Here is a 24,575-nt window from a genome sequence, read left to right as displayed (position 1 = left end):
TAATGTATAATTTTGCAAATTCATTGTTTAATTATTTTCGATAAATCAACCCTGCATATCCTCTTTAATAAATCATTGAGATCTACAAATTACATTTCATTCCGTTATTTTTTAATTTAATATTGTTACTACTTAAAATATTTATTGAAATTAGGGGGATTAATCTTGGCTGATTATAACAAATATGGTTTTATTGTCAAAGTTGCCCTATGTCATTAAATACTTTAACCAGTTTTAAGGTTGAAATATAGCTATTAAAGGCATTAATATTCTTTAAATACCTCTGTTTTGATTATTTTCGACTATAATTGGGGTTTTGTATATAAATCTTTGAAACAATTATAAACTAAAATATTGTTATCTGAAGATCTATTAGACATTCAGAGTTATTTATTAAAGACTATTATAAACAGTAAGAGTTTGAGGTAAACATGGGTATTTATTTAAGTACAATATATATATCCAACTTCCCCCTCATTAAAGCAATAACTCTTACAGCTATGTTAATTGCTTTTAGATCGGAGTGATTAATTTTAAATTTGTTCCCTGATTCATGTTTAACGATATAAGAATCGTTTCCTACGTCATGTGTCACTACTCCTCTTTCTTGAAATCTGTCATACGATTTCCCTTTTGTCTTCAAATTCTCCTTATTGGCAATTCTTACTTGCTGCCCTACAATAAATTTTTCTCTTTTTCTTCTTCTAAATTGTCCTTCATATTTTTTCGTAGTTTTAGTTATCTTTTCATGTATATTTTCGTCGCCTTTTACTGCTTCTTCAGGTGTCATTCCAATTCCTGAATGTAGCGTATTGTTGTAAGCATTCTCAATCATATTAAGTCTTTCTTCAATATTCTTATTTAACTCTTTACTTTTCGCCAATCCATCCCTGATGGTTCTTATTGCTCTTTCCACTCTTCCGTTTGATTGATGCTTTTCCACACTTGTCAAATGCTGCACTATGTTCAGATCTGTGCAGAAATTTAAAAATTCTTTCGCCACAAATTCTTTTGCATTATCTGTATTTAATTCTTTTGGAGTCCCTACTTCTTTAAATATGCTTCTCAAAGCCATTAAAATATCTTTCGTCGTTCTCGATTTTAACATTTTTATTTTCATCTTCCTTGTATAGTAATCTATAAATACAAGTACTGTACTATCTTCTTCACTTATTTTCATAATGTCTATTGCTGTTTTTTCCAATGGTTCCGATGTGTTTACAAATTCACATCCTCCTCCTAATTTTCGACTATTCTTACTACATATTTCACATGAGCTGATTACCTTGTCAATCAGCTGATTTACTTTCGGCCACTTGAATTGTTTTTCTAATTCATATTTAACTGGCACTATTCCTCTATGGATCAATTTTTCATGTATGTTCCTAATTATTTTAATTTTATTTTCCTCGTTCATTTCATCTTGTTTTTCTACCTTGTCATTTTCATCATTTTCGTATATCCTACTTAGCGCATCTGCTGTAATTAGTGTTTCTCCTTTCTTATAAGTTATATCAAAGTCATAATCTTGGATTCTTTCAATCCATCTACACATTCTTTTGTTCCCAAAATCCCCTTTCTGTTTAATCGCTTCTAATGCGATGTGATCGGTAATTAAACTAAAGCTTCTACCTCTTAATTGGTAGTCAAAGTGCTCTATTCCCCAGACCACAGCTAAAAATTCTTTTTCTGTAATTCCATAATTCTTTTCTGCGCTTGTCAATTTCCTAGACGCTAATCGTATTGGTACTAATTTTCCATTGTTATCTTTTTGAAATAATGCTGCTCCTAAACCTGTATCTGAAGCATCTGTCTCTAATATAAACTTTTTATCGTAATCTGGTAAGTATAGGCACACTTCTTCCATTAGATTATCTTTTAATTTCAAAAAACTATTTTCCATTTCGTTCGTCCATTCAAATTTTGCATATTTCCCTGTTTTTTCGTACAATGGTATTGCAATTCTGCTCATATCTTTTATAAATGCTGAAAAGAAATTCATCTTTCCTAAAAATCTCCTTAAACTTTTTGTATCCGTTGGTCTCGGATAGTTCATTATATCTGTTCTTGATTCTTCTGTTAATTTCTGGGTTTTCCCATTTACTACTATTCCTAAAAGTTTAATCTTGTTTTTGGCTAATTGTAATTTCTTCGTGTTTATACACAAATTATTCTCTTCCAATCTTTTGAAAACTTCAAATACTAATTTATCATGTGTTTCTTGTGTTTTACCATGTACAACAATATCATCAAGGTATACTTCCACACCTTTTCCACTCATATCTCCTAATAATTTGTCCATTGTCTTTTGGAAAATGCTTGGTGCATTTTTATATCCCATCGGCATTCTATTCCATTCATATAATCTGTTATCAAATTTGAATGCAGTCTTAAATCTATGTTCTTTCTTTACTTCTATCTGGAAATAACCATCTTTTAAATCGATCACTGTAAAAACAGTTGATCCTTGTAATTTTTCTATTAAGTCATTCATTATTGGTGTAGGGTAATCTTCTTTTATAACAAGCTCATTTAATGCTATCAGGTTAGTACACACTCTAACTGTGCCATCTGGCTTTTAATCTGAGGGTCGCGGGTTCGAGTCCCGTATCGGGTGCCAAGTAAGAGTTTGAGGTAAACATGGGTATTTATTTAAGTACAATATATATATCCAACTTAAACTAAAATATTGTTATCTGAAGATCTATTAGACATTCAGAGTTATTTATTAAAGACTATTATAAACTAAAATATTAAATTTCTAGAATCCACATATTCGGTCGTTAAGCCTGTGTTTAATATCTAATTCTGTTTTTGCAATCTCCATTTAAAGTTTTCTGCTTGAATGTAGTTTTACGAAAAAAGATTTTAATCCACACATCTGCCAAAACAAACAAGCACCACTTTTGCTATCTCTTTCTACAGCACAATTTTTATCATATTCGCGTATTCTAGTATAAACCTTGAGTATTGGCCGGCTTGTAGCTCTTTTTTTTAATTTTGTAACGACTAAAAAAAAATTTAGAAAAGACACCTTGTAATATTTTCTTATTATTATTAATTCTGACTTTTATGAACAGCCCCTTTATTAATCAATCCCCATTAATTATATTCTTGTTTAGCAATGATTATTATATGCTAGCGATTAAAACGCAAAACGGCTCTAGAAAAGTAAACTTAGTTTACCAAAAACATCAAAATTTTATTTCTATGTTAATTTATGTAATTAAAATGTAGTTTTGATCAAAAATTAATTGTAAGTGTTTTTTAATAGACTATAAAGTAAATCACTAAATGGTCTCAATAATTAGATACTTTAATAATGAAAGTGCTACGAAATCTTAGATGAAAGAAGGCAGTAAGTTGAAAAATAGAAAGTTCTGGCCGCCCGAATAAAACCATCTTAGATGATATTTTTATTTTCAATTGTGCCAATTAGAGTTTAATTTTAGTAAAAGGGAATTAGATTGATAATTTGGACGAGGAAGGCCATAAAAATAAACGTTTGGTATTTTTTAAAACAGATTTCTGCCGTATAAAGTGCAGGAATTATTTTATAACGAGATTCAACATCCAAAAATTGTTGATAAATGTTTTTTGTAGTAAGAGTTTGAAAGAAACATCGGTATTTAATTAAGTATAATATATACCCAACTTTTATTGACTTGCAGTTGAATGCCAAACTATAATAAAAGATTCACAAAAGATAACGGCCCATTGAGAAAGAAAGGCTTTAAAAAACAGTGAAAAGTCATCATACTGTCTAATCTTTTGTAGAATATAAAGACTAAAAAACGGCAAATTCAAAAGAGGCTATTTAGTTTTCGCTAAGTGGCTTAAATACTGTAAATTTATTTTGCTTGCTTTCTAATGAAAAAGGGGGAAAGGTTAGTAGGTGACGATTGGGTTGCTGAGCATGAAGAGAGCTTTCTATAGGGCTCTTTAAATGGTGTGTGGTTATAACACATGTTTGGTATGAGGGGTTTGCTATAGTAGACTAATTACACTTACTTTGCCAATTCAGCATTCGGGATCAACATCATGCTTCAAAACTAATGTTCTAAGATAATAATTTACTAAAGGCTTTTACTCTTCATTTTTGTGAGCTTTTTGTATTATACTACTTTATTTTTAAAGCTGAAGATAATCATAACAAGTTTATTAAAAGTTGGATATATATATTATACTTAAATAAATACCCATGTTTACCTCAAACTCTTACTCAAGATAACTTTGTAATTTCGGAATAAATAGACATTTAAATTTAAGAAAAATCATTTATAGCACTTTTTAGATAATAATTTCTGAACACATTTATTTTAATTGGGCCTATATATGCCTTAAAATCACTTATAACAAAATTATATTGCACAAAAAGCTTTCAAATTTAATATCATTTTTTAATTAAAATCATATTTTTTATTAATCAATAAATCATTAGTTCTTTTTAATTACTTAGCGGTTACATGTATCATTTCTTGGAAGTGCTATTTTGGACCAATATTAAAACGCAGATATCAAAGGGAAAACAATTTTTAATGTTTTTGACATAACACGGTCACTTTTTTTTAAATACGATTCAATTTTATAAATAGTTTTAAATCAGTTATTTTGCATTTAGCCTCTCTTAAAGCCAACTATTTGAAAGTCAGGTTCAACAATTTTTGTTATGGGCCAGGATTTCCTATTTTATAATTTTTTATGGCAAAGGGGGGCATTAAAACATAGTTTTGACATTTTAAACCAACCAAACAATACCTGCCCTTTTTTGTACGCCAAAGGGGGGCATTGAAAACATAGTTTTGACATTTTAAAACAACCAAAAAATACCAGCTGTTTTTTTTTACTGCAAAGGGGGCATTGAAAACATAGTTTTGACATTTCAAAACAACCAAAAAATACCAGCTGTTTTTTTATTTAGATCGCGTTTCAAGTAAAATCGAATCTGGCAGGTTTCATTTTAATCACATTGGAATTGCCTTAAAAAGACTTTTAATCTTAAAAAAATTTTCTTTTAGGATTAACGTTTGAAGAGGAGGGCTTTATTACATTTACAGCAAAATAAAAGTCATATTGTTAATAAATTGATTTTTTAATATAACCGTATTACAAGGGATTTTTTAAATTAAGTCGATCAAAATAAACAATATCAATTCAAAATATAAAACGGGTGGTTTTTATATTTATACTTTATATTTCCTTAATGTCTAAATTATATCAATAAACTCCTTAAAATTTCCTTTTCATCACTGAAGCTCTATTTATTGGTCTATTGCAAGACTCCTTTTTTAAAACACTTTAATTCGTCAATTGGTTTCTTAATAAAAACAAAAGTTATGCCCCTGTATATGAAGATAAAAGTAGAATATCTTAATAACATAAAAGAGGTCGAAATAAAAACTTGTGACACCATAGAAACACTAAAGAAAAAAATCGAGGAGATTTACAATATTTCAGTAGATGAACAGGCCTTAGTGGTGAATGATAGAAGTTTAAATGTGCCATCTAAGCAACTAGAAGAAGTTGGTATAAAAGATGAATCTGTAATTCATGTTAAGAAAATACATAGAGTAAGTGGTAAAATGGCAAAACAGGGACTTAATTCTATGATGAAGAATCCTATGGTAAAAAATATGCTTAAGAATCCATCAACTATGAAAACATTACAGGACATGTTTCCCGGGTTAACAGATGAGATTGAAGAAAACCAGTCTTTAAGTGCTATCCTGAATAGTCAAGATATAGGAGATGAGTTTAGTAGGATGGCAGAGGATGATAATTATATGAACACTTATCTCAGAAATGCAGATATAACAATGGCAAAATTACAAAATTTGCCAGATGGGATGAGATTAATGAGTTCATTAGCAAAAGATAGTATGGGGCTTTCTAATTTGCAGCTACCTACAGCTGATCTTAAGAGTGGTGGTCATATCTATCAAAAAGTTGAAAAGGCTATTCCGGGTAAGAACAGAAAAAATCTGCTAGTTGAATATAGAAAGCAACTTTATCATCTTAAAAATATTGGATTTGAAGATGTTAAAGAGAACATTGAGACGCTTAAAAGATTTAACGGTGACTTAGAGAGTGCTTTGGATGCTCTTTCTAGCAAATACGCAATCTAAATTTGCACAAATTAAAATAAATTCTTGATCTAATACTTTACTAGATCAAAGCATTCATTTTTTTCTCTTGCTTTTAAAAACTAAAATCAATTTTTATATTCATTTTTAGGTTTCAATAAAATTATGTTATCAATTCACCAGTTTAGCACAGATTTGTTATGTTTAGCAATTTGGCCTGTTAATTATTGGTTATGTTTATCAATTCACCAGTTTAGCACAGATTTGTTATGTTTAGCAATTTGGCCTGTTAATTATTGGTCATGTTTATCAATTTGGCAGTTTGGCACAGATTTGTTATTTTTAGTAATTTGGTCTGTTAATTATTGGTTATGTTTATCAATTCACCAGTTTAGCACAGATTTGTTATGTTTAGCAATTTGGCCTGTTAATTATTGGTCATGTTTATCAATTTGGCAGTTTGGCACAGATTTGTTATTTTTAGTAAATTTGACCTGTTAATTATTGGTCATGTTTATCAATTTGGCAGTTTGGCACAGATTTGTTATTTTTAGTAATTTGGTCTGTTAATTATTGGTTATGTTTAGCAGTTTGGCACAGATTTGTTATGTTTAATCAATTTGACCTGTTAGCAGTGATTTGATCTGTTTAGTAAATGTAGACGGCCAATTATTTGTTATTTTTTGGCAAATTTAGACTGCTGGCGGTGATTTGTTTTGTATTTTGGGCCGTTTGCCATTAACAGAAATATGCAGCCATTAAATTAATTAAATACTGATTTTTGTTATCTGAAGACCCATTAGACATTAAGTGTTATTTATTTTTAAATAAATCCAACATTTTTATGTGTTATTTATTATTTTTGTATTTCTATAAAAATTATTAGTAACTTAAACATGTTGATTGGGCCCGTATATATAAACAATTATGGAGAAATCTATTAATAAACCCCTCTTGGATTGTAGGTGAAATAAAAAATATTTGGTTTAATCAGAAATTATTAAAACATATTAATGAGAGATTAAGATCCATTTATTCAATGCTTATGTACATTTGAATTGTAATTAAGGGATTGTAGTATTTGTGTTAAAAAAACAGCTGTTTAATTTACAGGTGCTGTTTGATTAAATTAATGTTAATAAGACGAGCTTTCAAAAAATGATGTTGAATTGTGGGGGGTAGCAATTAAATTAAAATTTACAATTGGTACATGTTTATGTGTTGCACATCCTTTTGTAGATAATTTTTTTTTTTTTTTTCTCAAGGTCAATGGGACACTTAGTCCTAAGGCTCGCCGACTGTCGGCAAAGGGATAGAAATGCTATAGGGGCCTCCCAGAGTTTTGTGGGCAACTTCTTTTTTTGCTGTAAGGCAACCACTTTTCATTAAATCCGATTTTTTTTTTTTTTGTAGATAAATTTCAAAATGAAGTTTTGCCGAATAATTCCAATCGATTTATTTGATGATAGGCAAAATTCTGATAAAGAAAAATTTACTCGAAATTAAATTATTACACAAATAACTCTTCATCTTTAATATATAAACATTTGTGTTTTTAAAGAGGTGAAGACTGCCCCTAAATACAATCAGATATTTGTCGAAGACACAAATTTAAGAAGTTTAGATTTTATAAAACTATTTAAGTTAATATTCTTTATTAAATACCCTTGCTGTCATTATCTTCAACAGAAATGATGGGTTGATTGAACGTTATTACTACAGAGTTGGCTTAAATTTTGAGCTTTAATCTTGCAGACCATATTAGCTCAAACTAGGGTAAAGGACTTTTCATTTTTCCTTTTGGCTTAATTATTTATTTAAATAAGGCATATTAGCTTAAATCTTTAAAAAAAACACAAAAAACACGGCACAAATATGTTTGAAATTTTTTGAATACGAATACCTGAGTTTAATTATAGTGCTGAACAATAATCTGCTTTGTATTCTTTAAAATGTCTGCAAATTTGGAAAATACTTTCTGTTTTATCATTTACGCTGTGAACTAAAATAAAATTTATTAATCAAATAATCATTCTAACCCCTAAAAACAGTTTTCATGTAAAGATTTTCATAAGAAAACAATTTTGATTTAATAATAAGTTCTGAATGTTATTGTTTGTTTTGCTAGACTTTTAAAATTATCTGTGGCTACAAATATTAGAGCCTATTTACAGAAAAATTAAAATTATCTAGCGGTTAAATTGTCAAGGCCAATTTTTCAAATTTAAAGAAACAGGCGGGCTTGCTGATGGAGAGAAAATCGCCCATCAAATTATTAAAACCGAATTTGCTTCGTTATATTTTGAGTTGTTTTTATAAATAGTTTTTTTTAATGTTAAGATTTGTATGACAATGACATTTATTAATTTAATGAGTGGTCACTTTTTGTATTATTATAGAAACTATTGTAGTTGAAAATATAAAAACCCCTAAAATAAAAGATAGAAACGAAATGATAGTTAAAAATGAAGTTTTTTCTATTTCCAAATTTAAGTAAAACAGACCAGGAAGAATTAGGCACATAAAACAGGAAGCCGTAGCACCAACAATTGAATAAACCAGGCCAATATCAACACCCGATATAGCTATGGCATAAGTAGCAATGATTAACGCTGTTGTTATTATAAAATGTAAAAATTTATAATTTTTTGTTTTAGATGATATATGAAACATATTCATAAAATAGACTCTAGCCGGTGCCAACTGTAATGGATATGACACTCCCATAACAACTATATATAAAATTCTTACAAATGTTCCCAAATAATCATCAGGGTAATTTTGTAAAATATTATTTGTTACAATATCCCCATAAATTAAATAATTAATTAAACCGAAAAAGATGTAAAGGCAAAAAGCTGTTATAGCCACAGTTCCTATCAACTTTCTCATCTTTGGAAGTGAATTATCAGTTAACTCGGCATTTACAGCAAAGATATTTTGATGGCAAGTAAAACTAAAAACAAATTTACCAAAGCCATTAAACCAACCTAAAGAAATGGGGGCAATCAATTTAACATCAGGAAGTGGGGTAGACATTGTTACATACCTAATTAAAGAAACAATTATTACAACCAATATGAGTAAGACACCAAGGAAAGAAGTATATTTTAAATTATCTAATTTAGAAAAGTATGTGAAAGGACCTATGAAGCCAAGAAATATTAGAAGGTTAATAGGAGAATATAAGAAGAATGAAGAAGTGCAGTTTAATGCTTTTAAAACATGAGGAATGAGATCTTTAGTAATAATTACATAAGAAAGAGAAACACCAAAACATTTAAGAAAGACGGCCAAATCTACAACAATTCTAGCATAGGGAAATGCTTGGGTAGCCAATTTGCTCAAATCGGCAGATCTTCCAAGTCCTTGGGAGCAAATAGTCAACAGGACTAAGCCAAATGTAGCAAAGAGCCCAGAAATAAATGTAAATAAGATGGTTGTTAAAATACCATAGGTCTTAAAAAGATAAGGAAAACTCAGTACACCACTTCCTATGCTTGTTTTTAAGAGATTTACGAAAGCGGCTGAAAATGTTTTCATTGAGAAAGAGGAAAAGTGATTTTTAAAGAAGATTCCAAAACAAAATAAACAGAAGCGAAACACTACTTTTTTAGCAGATTTTATCCAAAGCTTAAAAAAGAATCATTAAAAAAATCGATTGAAAATAAAAAAAAATTGAGACTGGTTGAAAAAATGTCACGACTATAGTATAACAAACCTTTGTTGTGTTACTCAGTACAATATAGCGGTAAAAACACATTGAGTCAATTTACACCCAAAAAACAATATATAATTGTTGTGAAATTACCACATATAGTTCAATGTTTTCAAACTAAAAAAAAAAAATCTATTTAGATCTAACGAACTATTTATACTCAGCTTTAGATATATAAATCTGAGGGTGTTCTAGTAACTAAACATATAGATATTGGTCGATATAAATTTGGGGGTTAAAAGGCATGAGTCTAATAAAAGAGCTAAAAGGTTAACAGAAAGTATATTCAAGTTGGCCTAATCTTTATATTTTGGGGTTTCTAAATACGTTATAAATAAAGATTGGGTAAGGTTTTCTTTTTGAAATTCAAAAACACCGTGTAAGAATACATAGTTTAACTAAAAAATACATCTTTTCTTTCTTCAGGTAAGGCATAATAAACGCAATCATAAGAGTTGTGTAATCTTTGCCAATATAACCACTAAATACCCCTAATGATTAAATACTTTAATAATGTAGAGCTTAAGTTATCTTCAAATGGCGCAAGGCAATTGATATTTCTATTTATTCTCAAAAGTGACATTTAGAATTAAGAGCTGATTGTAAATTTACTACATTTATATAAGTGTGTTTTATAAATCACATAAAATTACCAGCCCGATCGCTTAGTCCAAATAGATAGCACATTTAGAGTTCAAGTAATTAGTATTAATTTGAGAATTAAAATATTAACTTTGGCTAAGGTGGGCTCATTGTAAATTGGCAATTTAAATATTTTTTGAAAATTTTTTTAGATATTTGAGCGTTTATTCGCCACCTCAAAAATCTTTTAAGATCAGAACTAATTTTTTAAGCATTAAAGAAATAAAACACAAAATATATTTTATACTATTTATGAAGTGATACGTGCCATTTAAGTTCATAGGAGTTATAACTGGATTAACTTAACAGTGTTTCTAATTAATTTAAAGAAATCTTGTTTTCGTTTAGTTTTATCATGCCTTATTATTTGATTCATCGGTACCATCAAAAAATAGTTCAAAGATTTAGTTGTTTTTCAAAAAAAAAATCAAAAAGTCCGTTTTGGAATAACCCACCACATCTTTGCTTAATAAATCTGCCGGTTCCAAAAAAAAATCCACTTTGTGAAAATATGCAATTGTTTTGCAAATTTTTCTCCAATAACCTTTGAATTTTCTGCTGTGGATGCTTATTCTCTGCTTTTTCTTCTCATCACTATTAAGTTAAAATTGTTCCGATTTTAATTTATGATTTTATACACAACCTTTATACCGTTAACAAAAACTAATAAAAGACAAAATTATTAGAATTTTTTATCAAGCGAGCGGTAATTTATAAAATCAGTTTGCTATATACGAAAAAATTTCATACCTGCATCACAATCATAGAATTCTTCAAACGAAATTTCATCGATATTTGATTTTATTATAATGATAATATTTAAAAATTCAAAAACATCACCACAAACTAAAAAATGGAGATGAAGATATTTAAAGTTTTACACATGTATTGGTGGGTTATCACAAATCAGTAAAAGAAATTCCTGCTATATGTAATAGCTACTAATTATTAGAAAAGTTGTTTACTATACAAATTATTGTATTTAGTATTTCCGAATTACACTTTTTCAGTTTTAATTTCAAGAAATGGCATCCTTTCACCAGTGTTTTACCTAGTGGAAGCAATCCTTTTTTAATATTTGTGAGTTTTTTACACATAAATTGTGAAAATATAAGGTAGTGTAGTATACCAGTAAATATAGCTTTAGCTTGCTTTCGAAAAGTTAAATGAATAATAGACAGTGCTATAATTTTTTAATTAAGAAATCTCTTTTGCTCAATAAATTTACTTGATACTATGTTGTTAATGGCCACGATACCAAACCCCAATAAAACACATATACTTAGCTCTTAGTAATCAAAAAAACGAGCTTTAAACTATTTTATGGAGATTTATGTTTTACAACGGGTACAATTTAAAGTTTTATTTATTTAAAAATTGCTCTAAGTTTCCACAGGCTACACATCAAAAAGTTCTTTTGCGATTTTTAAAAAATTCATAAATATCCATTCTGCTATATTTAGCATAAACTGCCCAAATAGCTGCTTGTTCGACTTCCTTATAGGCAAATTAAAGAAATAATTTACAGCTACGTTTTTAACTTTTTAATAATTCATTTAATTTTCAATTCTTGTTTACCCAAATATCATAAATATCGGCAGTGGTTTCTAAAACAAAGCTTTGCTCTAAAATAGATTCAATTTCTTGATTTATTTCATAAAGAATAGAATTGCTAGATTCTATTGTCCCCTCTAGCCTTTTCAAAATCTTTTGTTTTTTCTCTTCCAAACTTTTTTCCATGGGTCAAAATGAAATACATAATTTTTTAAAGAATAGAACTATAAATTTGATTAAAAGCAATTAATGACAAAATGTAATTTTACATTAATTTTTGTATAGAACAATATAATTAGTAAGAGTTCGAGGCAAACATGGGGATTTATTTAAGTATAATATATATCCAACTTAATTTAAATAAAATATAGTTTGTTGATTCATTTATAATGATATAAATCGGGCAGTATGGTACGTCTATAATTAAACGCCAGCTCAAGGTCAATGGGACACTTAGCCCTAAGGTTAGCCGACTTTCGGCAGAGGGATAGAGATGCTATAGGGGCCCCAGAGTTTTGTAGGGAAACTTCTTTTTTTGCTGTAGGCAACCACTTTTCAATAAATCCGATTTTTTTTTAGTAGAACAAGCTAATCTTATGTTTATATCCTCAAAGCTATATCAACGATTCGATTAGCAGAAGACTTTTTAGTAAAAAAAGTAACCATAAAATAAAAAATTACAAAAACCTAAAGTATATACGGGTTCTGTTTTAAAGTACTTGTACAACTAAATACATTTGTTTAAAGGGGGTTTAATTTTTATTGTCTACAACGCTATTTCTGTATATTCAAAAAATGGCTGTATTATACATTTAATCACTGAAGGCACAATTTACAAATTTTTCAGAAACACTCGTATCGTGTTTAAAATAATATACCAACCAAGGCGTTTAAATTACCTGCTAAAAATAGTATGTAACTAGGAAATGTCGTGTGTTCATTAATATTTCAAATATAAGCAGATTTTTTAATGTGAAAAAGGCCTTTATCTTGATTTAGCAGTTATTTCCCCAATTATCATGTTACCTAATAATATGAATCCCCAGCTCCCCCCCAGTGCCAATAAAACACCAAACTCATTGCCAAGACTCATAATTTACCTGCTCGAATCAGCCCCTATAGACCGATCCAGCTTTTAAACACTAATTAAAAACTAAACTCATTGTCAAGACTCATAATTTACCTGCTCGAATCAGCCCCTATAGACCGATCCAGCTTTTAAACACTAATTAAAAACTAAACTCATTGTTTTGACTCATAATATGCCTGCTAAAGCTAAGCTTATAGACTGATCCACCCCTCCAGTGCCAAGTAAAAACTAAACCCATAGTCTTGACTCATAATTTACCTGCTAAAGCTAAGCTTATAGACTGACCCACCCCTCCAGTGCCAAGTAAAAACTAACCATAGTCTTGACTCATAATTTACCTGCTTGAACTAGCCCCAATAGGCCGCTTCAGCCCACAAGCACTAATTAAAAACCAAACTCATTTTCAAGACTCATAATTTACCTGTTCGAGCTAACCTCTATAAATCGTTCCAACTTTTTGGCGCTCATTTTAATAAACAAATCCTCTTTTACCCCATGGAAAACTTGCAAGAAATTATTAAGGAAATACAAGTAGATTGGGATGAAACACTACAGGATAACTTTAATCCTTTAAAATTATTATTAAAAATTCTATCTAATTCAAATGTTAACAAAGAATTTAATGAAACCTTTCATAGACTAGAAACTGTTATGGATAAAGTTATAAAATCAAATTTTAAAGGGTTTAGTGAATCTTTTAAATCATTTGAAAATCTTTATAAAATGAACAATTCAATTATATTAAAATATGAAAAAGTTGAAAATTTAATAGGAAAAATTGATTCTATAAAAGAAATTCAAATTTTAGTGAAAATTATACAGAAGATAATGAAAATAAAGCAATTTATGAAATTTGTTCAAAAATAATTGAAGCTAGAAATTTATTTAAAGAATTCTGTATTATTGAAGATTTTAAAAGAAAGGGAACTCTAATTGTAAAAAGTTTGAAATTTTAAGGGAATTTGGAAATTCTCAAATTAGTGGGGTTTTTGAATTTTATAAAATTGTTTTTAAAAATTATAAAGATTTTTGTGAAGTCATCAATGTTAAATTGTTAGATTTTGTGATTGAAAATAAATCGAAAATATAGAATTTCTAACTTTAATAATTAATTTAAAATCGATTTCTTTATTTAATGAATTTTGTAATAAACATTTTTATACAAAAATTTTTCACAAAATTGAATCTGAAATCTCAAAATTACTACAAATTGAAAATTTTAATATAAAAAAACTTTGCTTTGAATAATTAAATTAATAGAAATTACAATAAAAATATGAATATTTTAGTAAATCGTTTTAAGGCAATTGGCATTCCAGAACAAGAGGATTATTATGGAAAAATTAAAATGCAAAAGGGTTTTGTATATGAAATTGAGAAAACTTATGAAGTTTTAGAATTAATTTTATTGAAATTTATAGATTTATATTCTTTTGAATTTAAACCTAACAATCCATTTGATATTTCATATATTTCTGATTCTATAGATTTTAGTCAAATTTATGAAAGTGACACTTCTATTTATAAAAGATTAAATTCTGCAAATAATTTAAATTACAACAGAAATCAATTTACTTTAATAACTGGCACAAATAAAGAAACGGCAGATATTTTAATGAGATGTACAACTGACAAGCATATTAAAAGCTTTTTAAACAACATAATAGAAAATAACAAGAATTCTGCATTGGAAATTAAAATTAAAGAAACTGAAAACTTTATAAAAAAACATTTCTCACATTTAAAAAATATCTCTGGCTCACAAAGCAGTACTAAAGAGCACCTTTATAGTCGAAATTCGACCTCCCAAAAGGAATCGGCAAGTTCTCTGTTTGTTGGGGATGGAGAGAAAACTGAAAATTACATTGAAAAAAACAATTCCAAGTCGGGTTTTAAAAATGATTTCAAGCTTACTCATAATTTAAACCACACCCCTACTGAAAATATTTTTAATTTAGAAACGGAATCCAATTGTTTTTCTTTATTCGTTAAAAACTGTTTTCAATTTGATTTGAATCAAGATGAAGATAAAGTTTTTAAATTTTATGCAAATAGACTAATTTTTAATGTTTTAATTAATCTTTTTAATCAAATTTTTACATCCGATTTAATAAAAATGCCAAATTTAAAGAATTTTATTGAGCAAGAAGAGTTGGCATTTTTAGATCTAAAAGTTTGTATTGAACAGCTTAAAGATAAAAATGTTGCCTCTGATGCTTTATTAAAAATAGAAAAAATAAACAATTATAAATTGTTAGATTTAGAAAACCTTGTATTTTCTAATAAGGATTTTGAAGAAAATCTAATTAAAAAGCAAATTTTGCAAAAAACTATATCTAAACATTATAAAAGTATTAAGAATATTTTAAATCAGCTGAAATATGTAAAAAATGAATTAAAAAGCAAAGAAATTTCATTTATTATTGTTTTATTTAAGGATGCTCTAAAAAAACAAATAATTGTAGACTTTTTTTATTTCTATGATTTATTTTATAGACAAGGAAATTATCATTATTATTTAAAAAGATGTTTAGAAATTTTAGACATTGCCAGAAATAATAAAATTGACGTATTTGAAGAATTAGAAAATTGTTTTATTTTTTATAATAAAATGAATGTTCAGTCGATTAAATGTAAAAATAAAGAAGAACTGAAAGAAATGATAAATTATTTACAGATTTTTTACGAAATTACTGGGACAGACTTTGAAATGATAAAAGTTATTGAATTCTTTCATAATGTGCTATCAGGTAATACAACAGAACGTCAAAGTAAAATTTTACACAAAAAAATTAATTAAAACTTTTAAATTGTTTTTTTCTTCCTTTAATTAATTAATTTTAACTTTTGTTATGTAAATTGGTTCGCTTAATCAGAAATTTTGTATGAAACCCTATAAGAACCCAGAGGGTATCTATTAAAAAACTATTTTGTAACAATCATGTTACTTTTTTCACAAGAAATACAGAAATTAAGTAAAGATTGATCTCAAGGCTGAAGAAGTTATCCAATCACAAGTTCTTACTAAGAATAGGAAGATGGTCACAGAGAAGTTGAAGAATTATTAATTAAGATTGCAGAAGTTTCAACTGTGGCTTAACCGCTGGAAACTTTGAATTAAAGTATAACATTCTTTTAACCTTAGATAAAAAACGTTTAAACACAAATTTTTTTCAAAATTTACATTTTGTTACTGTTTTTTTTGTTTAAATTTTTAAAACAAACTCACAAATTTATCTCCTTAAATAAAAATATTCGTTAACAATTTAATTTTTGCTTTTATTGCAACACAGCATATTTTATAAAAGAAAACAAAATAATTTATTTAAGAATAAGCCTGTTTGTTTCACCGCTAATCACATTTATGTATTAGGTCAAATCTAAAGTGGTAGTTATGGGGTTTTGTAAACTTAAAAAAAAGAATAAGCAGTCGAAGATAATCATAACAAAGGTATTTATAGTAAGAGTTTGAGGTAAACATCGGTATTTATTTGAGTATAATATATATATTTAACTGTTATTAAATATTATTAGCTGAAATAGATATAACCCAGCCTTAATTAGTAAAATTTCCACTGCAGTAAGTTTAAAATTACTAAATTCGGAACTCAAAAAAATCGCTGCCAAATAATATTAATTTTGAAATTTAAGATTTATGAAAGCATTGCTGAGTTTTTTTATCATTTATAAAACAAATTGTAAAGAAATTATGCCGTTAAAAAAAGTATTAAAAAAGATATTAAATGAGCCCGATTATATTAGTGCTTTTCAACATTACAATGGTATTTATTTTATTTTTCTTATTAGTCTTTAACTCTAACACACGCGTGATTGGCTCTTTTTTTTTTCCTTTATTTATGTTTTCCGCTCCTTTTTTTGCTACGTTATATAAAATTTTTACATCAAAAAAAACGAAACTAAAAAAGCACTAGAGTAATTATAAATCCGTGGAAAATTATTTATATAACATCTTCGTCGTCAGATGTTTTTTTATGCTTTTATTTTCTTGTATTAATTTTTTGTTAAATTTATTAAATTCTATAAATAAAAAAACAGAAAACAGCCCCTACAATGAGCACTACGAAAACTTTTAGAGCTTCAATTTTATGCAACTGCATGTACTTGTTAAAAGGAACAAACACAGATCAGGATAAACTTAAACCTAATCCGGCTTGTTATGATTCGGATTCTTTGAAAGAACTTAAACAAGAATTGGAAAACGAAATTAGGAAATCTCAAGAAATATGCTCTGGATTAAAAAACACTTTTAATCCAGCAGAGGAAATGGCTGGCGATCTACAATTGTATTCTGATTCTGCCGATTATGCTATTGAAAGTTTTGATCGGGCTATTGGTGCTGCTAAAAAGTCAATTAATGCTGATTCCAATGTCCAAACTACTCTCGATGATGCACTTAAAGAAATAGAAAGCGTGCAAAATTTTGTTTTTGCTTCGGCTTGTTTGGCCAAAGCTGCTACTGCAAAGGCTAAATTTACTTCAGCTCAGGCTACTGTTGGGGCTAAATATAATTTGGCTACAAAAGCCAATCGGAAATCTAAAGCTAAAGCTTTTGAGAAATTTGCTAATATGGCAGAAGAAAAAGAAAAAAAAGCTGAAAAAGCCGATCGGTTGGCCCAAACAAAAGGTGTTGAGGCCATTTCTGCTGCTGATGATTTTCCTGCCAATTCTGCCAATACAGATTTTAACGGTCTTCTTAAAAAAGCATTATATATTCTTAAGGAAACTAGAAGTGCTGCAGAAACTGCTGTTGAAAAATTTAAAGCCAAAGAAGCGTGTTATAATGTGCCAGGGTCATTCCCTCCTTCTGCAAAAAAAAGGAAATTATGAAGGAAGAATAAATTTTTTTAATATTAAAAGTTGGATATATATAATATACTTAAATACCTATTTTTACCTTGAACTTATACTTTAAATACTTTTTGATTTATATATTTATTAAAAGTTCGATAAAAATAATACCAAATGCTGATCTTTACCCAAAACTCTTGCTTTTTTAGATAACTCTTTATTTAATGGGTTTATTGGATTTTCTTTCGTGTTGGGAATCTTTTCGGGGGGGGGTTTAAGCAATCTTACAAATTTATTTTCTACCAACTTCCCCTTCTAGTTCACTTCTTCTTAAGAACCTAGTAAATAGAAGTATTCTTCACTTAAATTAAAAACGTGTAAGTCTTAAAATAGTTTCTATAATTTTCATAGGAGTAGATCGAATAGCTATTTAAGCTGGTCATTTTAATTTACTTTAAACTTGTATTTAAACTATCTCTTATAAGAACAAATGGAATGATAATTTACTTTAAACTTGTATTTAAACTATCTCTTATAAGAACAAATGGAATGATAATTTACTTAAAACTTGTATTTAAACTATCTCTTATAAGAACAAATGGAATGATAATTTACTTAAAACTTGTAAATTAATGATAACTCATAAATATTTATAAATTCAAATAAAAATGGGAGGCTGGTGTGCTTCAATTACCACGTGAAATTGCATATTTTATGAACCCGATTCTTTTCCTTGCAGCTATCAGGCCTTTGCTGACTTCTGGAACGATTTTTCTTTCTGCCATTACATTTTTGTTTTTTCTTTTATAATCGTGTGAGAAGAAGTTGAATATATAGCAAACTAAAATAAATACATGTGTTTAGGCTAATATCAAGCTTTAGATATTTAAGTAATCAATTAAATGAACTTCAGATTTTAAAACAGAAATGTTTGGGTTGGTTTATAAAATATACTTCAATAAATGCCTATGTTCACCCCAAGCTCTTACTCTATTGAATAAACACACCTCTTATAATTATCTTCGACTGTATCTGTTAATTAACAATGGTATGAAAATTCAGAAATGTGCTAAATCTTGAGAAAAAGAACCAATTAAAAAAAAAAGGAGAAAAACCATCGTCAAAAACCAATTTTATTTGTTTTTTTTAAAAATTATCTAATGCAGAACAAGCAGCCCAATTCCCTTTTTAAAAGCAACCCGCGCCGAAAACGATTGTGGATTGCTAAGTGTATTTTCTATCGCCTTTTCACCCCTTTTACTACGTTTTTATAAATTGGTTTATTTGTTTTTTTATATTTATTTAATGAATTATCAACTGAGATATAAATCCACAATAAAATAAAGTTTACATCTTTTTTATATTTCATATTTATTCTTTTACTATTTTTAAGCAGTAAATTATAATATTAATAAATGTGTTGTTTTATTTCTTTATCTTTAGTTTATTTGACTTACTTGTTTGAAATATTATTTTTTTAGTGAAAATTTTTAACCCCCATGGCCGTAGAGCAAAATGAAAAGCCAAGAACAGTAGTTTTTGACAAAGATGATATTAAAAACGAAGAAGGAATAGAAAACGAAACATTAGTAGATACAAACCATAAATGGGAATCCCTTAACTTAAAAAGCAATCTTGTAAAAGGAATTTACAGTGTTGGTTTTGAGAACCCATCATTCATCCAAAAAAAGGCAATCCCAATTATTGCAGAAGGAAATGATTTAAGAGCACAAGCGCAATCTGGTACAGGTAAAACTGGTGCTTTTGTTATTGGTTCTTTACAAAAAATTGACGAATTATCTCAAACGACCCAAGTTTTAATTCTTGCTTCTACCAGAGAGATTGCAGCACAGAATGCAGCCAAATTTGTAGAAATCGGCACATTCATGAAAGTTTCAGTTTGTTTATTGGCTGGGGGTACTCCAGTGCAAGCAGATAGAGATTTACTAGCTAAAAACCCACAGATTATTGTTGGAACTCCTGGTAGAATTAATCATATGATGGAAAAGGGATATTTAAATACAACACAAATTAAAATTTTTATTTTAGATGAAGCTGATGAGATGTTAAAAGCAGGATTTGAAGAACAAGTAAGACAAATTTTTTGTGAAATAAAATCTCCTGTATTTCAAACACTTTTATTTTCAGCCACTTACTCTGAAGAAGACTTAAATATTATAAAAAATATGGTAGAAAATCCAATTGAGATTGATTTAAGATACGAAGATCAAACACTGAAAGGAATTAAACAATTCTATGTAGATATTGGTCCTTCATGTGTTAAAGGAAATTCCCCAGCTGCTAGAGAACAAGAATTATTAGTTAAAGTACACACTTTAATTGATATTTTCAAAAACCAAGTTCTTTCACAAGTTATGATTTTTATAAACAGAAAATCTCATGCATCTATTGTTCATCAAACTTTAAATGAGCACGGGTTTCCTTGCGAATTAATTTCATCAGATTTTGAACAAAGTGAAAGGGTTCAAACACTTGAAAACTTTAAGTCCGGGAAGACAAGAATTCTCGTTTCTTCTGGTTTATGTAAGCGAGGAATTGATGTACAAGCTCTTTCAGTTGTTGTATGTCTTGATGTTCCAAGATTTGAAGAAAAGAACGATTATATTCATCGTGTTGGAAGATCGGGTAGGTATGGTAGAAAAGGAATTGCTTTACATATTTTAACTTCTTATGAACTTGAAACTCTTGTTAAAATCTGTGAGAATTTTAACAGTGTAATTACACCACTTCCAACTGGATTTAGTTTTAAAGATTAAATTATCAATTTTAAATTTTTTTTTATAAAAATATTACATTTATATAATTGTTTAAGTAAATGGTTGGATTATATAGCTTTTTAATAATTTCCCTTGTTATGATTATCTTCGACTGTAAATTATAAAAATTGTGAAAATAAGATGAAATAGCTTAAACTTTTAAATGTAAAGTAATAATAATGCATTATGTAATGCCTTAAAGGTTTAGCAACAAAATTTCACAAACAGTGTGGGAATAAAATGGGTATGCTGCTTTTAAGTAAGCATTCATTTAAACAGCAGTTTTTAAGGAAATTTTTAAAGTATTTCTTTTTTGGGAAACCTGGTCTCGAAGAAGTTTGTGGGAAGTATTCCCTTAGGAAATCCTCAAACATGTTTGTTAATGTCATTTTAAAGCTTAAATAAATAATTTTAAAAGCTTTTTACATATTTAAATCTTCATTTAATCTTAAAAGTCACATTGTCTCCCAAAATCAATTTTTATAGAAAATTTAGTTTGGCCATTTTCTAAAAAAAAGTAATTAAATCACGAATGGCTAACATCTTCAAAATATGAATGAAATTTCTAGCCAAGCCGGCGCCACTGAACAAATTTTAGTATTTTAAAAATCTGAAACACGATTCTTTGTGAGATTTATCGTGTTGGTTTGTAATACGGGAATAAAGTAGGATTAAAAACCCCCAATATTTTATTAATCGTATAATCCTGTTTTTTATCAATTATAATTCGTATTCACTTTATTAAAGATGCTGTCTATTATAATTAAAAGTAAAAAAAAAAATACTAAATACTCATGTTTACCTCAAACAAGTACTTTAAAAAAATATCCATGAATATAAATGTGCTCGCTAAATATTTCGTAACAAGTTAATTTTATATTATAGTCGAAGATAATCATAACAAGAGTATTTATTGTTGAAATAATATAATTAATTTACCTTTTATGTCTAGTAGGTCATTCAACTAACAACATTTATTATAAAGGTTGGTTTATAGCAATTTAAACCAACCTTTATAATAAAATAAAAGCACACACTTGCCCAAACTCCAATTAAAAATAACATTTTTTTACTGGTGTTGTGGTATCCTCTATTAATATAATCCCTAAATGATTAAATATTTTAAAGATGAAGAGCTTACGCCATATTCGATGGCACAAGACAATTATATGTTTAAACCCGAACTTTGTGCTAATTATTTTAATTAATTATTTTTATTATTAACGTTTATATTTTAATAACAATTTCAAGTTTACTTTCAACGAATTAATAAAACAAAACCCCCTTTTATTTACAAATAATGGGCCAATGATTAGATATTTTATTGTTTTTTTAAACTACTTTTAAATTCAAATGATATTTAATAATTGTATTAGTAATTGTTTTCTATTTTTTTTAAAGGAAAGATTTTTAATTAAAAAACAACGACCGGTTGAGCAATATGCCATAGCTTCAGGACAGCCTGTTTCTTTGAATTCCTTTAATAATCATTCTCTTTTCGTCCAATTGGTTACAACTCCTTTTCATTTTTCAAAGCCCCTTTTTATTTCCACATTTTTATGTTTTTTTTAACTCCTATAATTAATGTTGAATGGGCTTTATAATTTAGTTCGGCAAATTACCATCCCGATTGAATTAAAACTGTATAAACAATTATGTTACTTGCTTACACATACATGGATAAAACATGTTGCCCTTTACATTATATTCAAAATTCTACAGAATTACCATATGAACCAAATTTTGTTAAAATTTTACAAAATCAAGAAACTAATGAAGATAACAATGTAAATCAAATGTATGAATTAACCATATTTTCAACCAACAATATGAAATTAGATGTTTGTAAAAAAGGGTTTGAGTCTTTATACCCATTTCATTCATTTTTTTTTAAATTAATTCATACAACCGAACTAATTTTTTATGATATTTTTATTGAATTAAACAAAGATTTGCCCGATTATCAACATTATCTTATTTCTAAGACTGGATCCGATAAAATTTTGTGTTTGTCTTGTGATTCTGGGTTTATATCTGCTATATCCAGTTCTTTTAATAATTTGGCAGGTGGAACTATACCTTCTTTAAATATTTTATGGAATCTAAAATTAATAGATTTATATAAGCAGGGTACAAAGCATATAATAAATTTTAATTCATTTAGAACTCTCACATTAGAGGATATAAGTGATAAAAATTGTAACCTAGTAGAAATAAACGTTGCTGACATCTTTATTTACCTGCCAAATACTGCTAATTACCAAAATTTCTTTAATCCCAAAAATAAGATCGGGCCTCCAGCACCAGGCAGTGAATATCCTCCATTAAAAAATTCTCTTAAACTTCTCACAGCCTTTAAAGAAAAAAGTTATTACAAGATATGTTATCTAGTTATGCTGCTTTTAAATTTTTTATTGCTTTTAACACCATTTTTTGCAGTTTTATCACTACCATTGGCTCTCAAAAATAATTTTTCAAAGCAAAAAAACATCTCAATGGTGATTTTATTAATTAGCTTCGGTGGATGTACATTTTACACCTTCTACACTCCATCTACTAGCTTCTAATAAGTTTTAAATATAACCAAAAATTAATTTTTTTAAAATCAAAATGGTTTTAGAACGATCGGTTTTGCCTTTAGAATTCATGAAACCCCATTTACAGAATATTAATTAAATTAAATAATAAAAATGTTTTTAATATCTCTCCTGCATCTGATAAATATTTTTACAATTGCAATAAGCAATAGAAAAAAAGGTTAAAAAAATTAGTAATGCAGTTTATTAATGTTCTAGTATTTATATTTGTAGATATAAGGAGTTCAACTTAATTAAAAAACAAAATCAACTATTCTTCCTACGTGTAAATTGGAGGTGGAAGTTCAACTTAATTAAAAAACAAAATCAACTATTCTTCCTCCGTGTAAATTGAAGGTGGAAGTTCAACTTAATTAAAAAACAAAATCAACTATTCTTCCTACATGATAAATTGGAGATAAAAGTAAGCATACAAATTTATCTGATTATACTATATGTTGTTATTTGAAGACTTATTAATCATTAAGGGCTGTTTATTTAATATAATTTCAACATTATATATGCTATTTAATACTCTAAGTAAGAGTTTGGGGTAAATTTAGGTATTTATTATCCAATTAAATATAACTTTCCTTAACTTAATAAAAACACTTCTATAAAAAATTTATCAATTAATTTTTATCCCCTCTATGTCTAATAACACATCTTCAGGAGTAGAGACATTTAAGATTCTTATTTTAGGAGATATTAATGTAGGGAAATCTAGTTTATTTCTTAGATATTTGAAAGATGACTTTAAAGAAGCTATTGCTAGTACCATAGCTATTAGTAATGATTTTAAAGAAGTCATGGTAGATAATACCCCTGTACATTTACTTATTTGGGATACTGCAGGTCAAGAAAGGTTTAAATCAATTGTATCTCAACTCTATAGGGATGCAGATGGCTTTATATTGGTGTATGATGTAAATAGTCCCAGATCATTTTCTGCAATGAAAAATCTTATTGCAGAACTAGGAACGGCATTAGATCCAAAGTTTACAGTTCTTGTGGGAAATAAAATTGATTGCGCTGATGAAGAAGCATTAAAAGACGAAGTACTAATTTTAAAAGATTTGGCTAAAGCTAATAATGGATTTAAATATTTATTTACAAGTGCTAAGACCGGAGAGAACGTAAATGAGATTTTTGAATATTTAAGTAAATCACTTTATTATAATAAAAAGTCAAAACCAAAACCAAAGAATTTATTGAGTAAACTGAAAAAACAAAAGCGAAAATTTTGTTTTTAATTAGCAAACCCATTAAAAAATTGAAAATTTCACAGCATTATTTGATGATAAAAAGGGCTGAACTAGATTAAAA

At 27.8% G+C, this 24,575-nt stretch overlaps 2 protein-coding genes across 2 annotated transcripts; both read left to right on the top strand.

Moving 5' to 3' along the window:
- The first annotated feature begins 5,762 nt into the window (after window positions 1-5,762).
- Window positions 5,763-6,125, top strand: LOC143921984 (uncharacterized). Its single transcript, XM_077445283.1, has one exon. It carries the CDS (start codon window positions 5,763-5,765, stop codon window positions 6,123-6,125), a length of 363 nt encoding a protein of 120 aa, XP_077301409.1.
- Window positions 6,126-19,395: 13,270 nt separating this feature from the next.
- LOC143921983 (uncharacterized) lies at window positions 19,396-20,673 on the top strand. The gene has a single exon (XM_077445282.1). It carries the CDS (start codon window positions 19,396-19,398, stop codon window positions 20,671-20,673), a length of 1,278 nt encoding a protein of 425 aa, XP_077301408.1.
- The last annotated feature ends 3,902 nt before the right edge of the window (window positions 20,674-24,575 follow it).

Source organism: Arctopsyche grandis, unplaced genomic scaffold (assembly GCF_051622035.1).
Source record: "Arctopsyche grandis isolate Sample6627 unplaced genomic scaffold, ASM5162203v2 HiC_scaffold_116, whole genome shotgun sequence".
NCBI classification, from domain to species: domain Eukaryota; kingdom Metazoa; phylum Arthropoda; class Insecta; order Trichoptera; family Hydropsychidae; genus Arctopsyche; species Arctopsyche grandis.
Note: the sequence above shows the minus strand (reverse complement) of the source record. Positions and strands in the feature narration are given on the sequence as shown.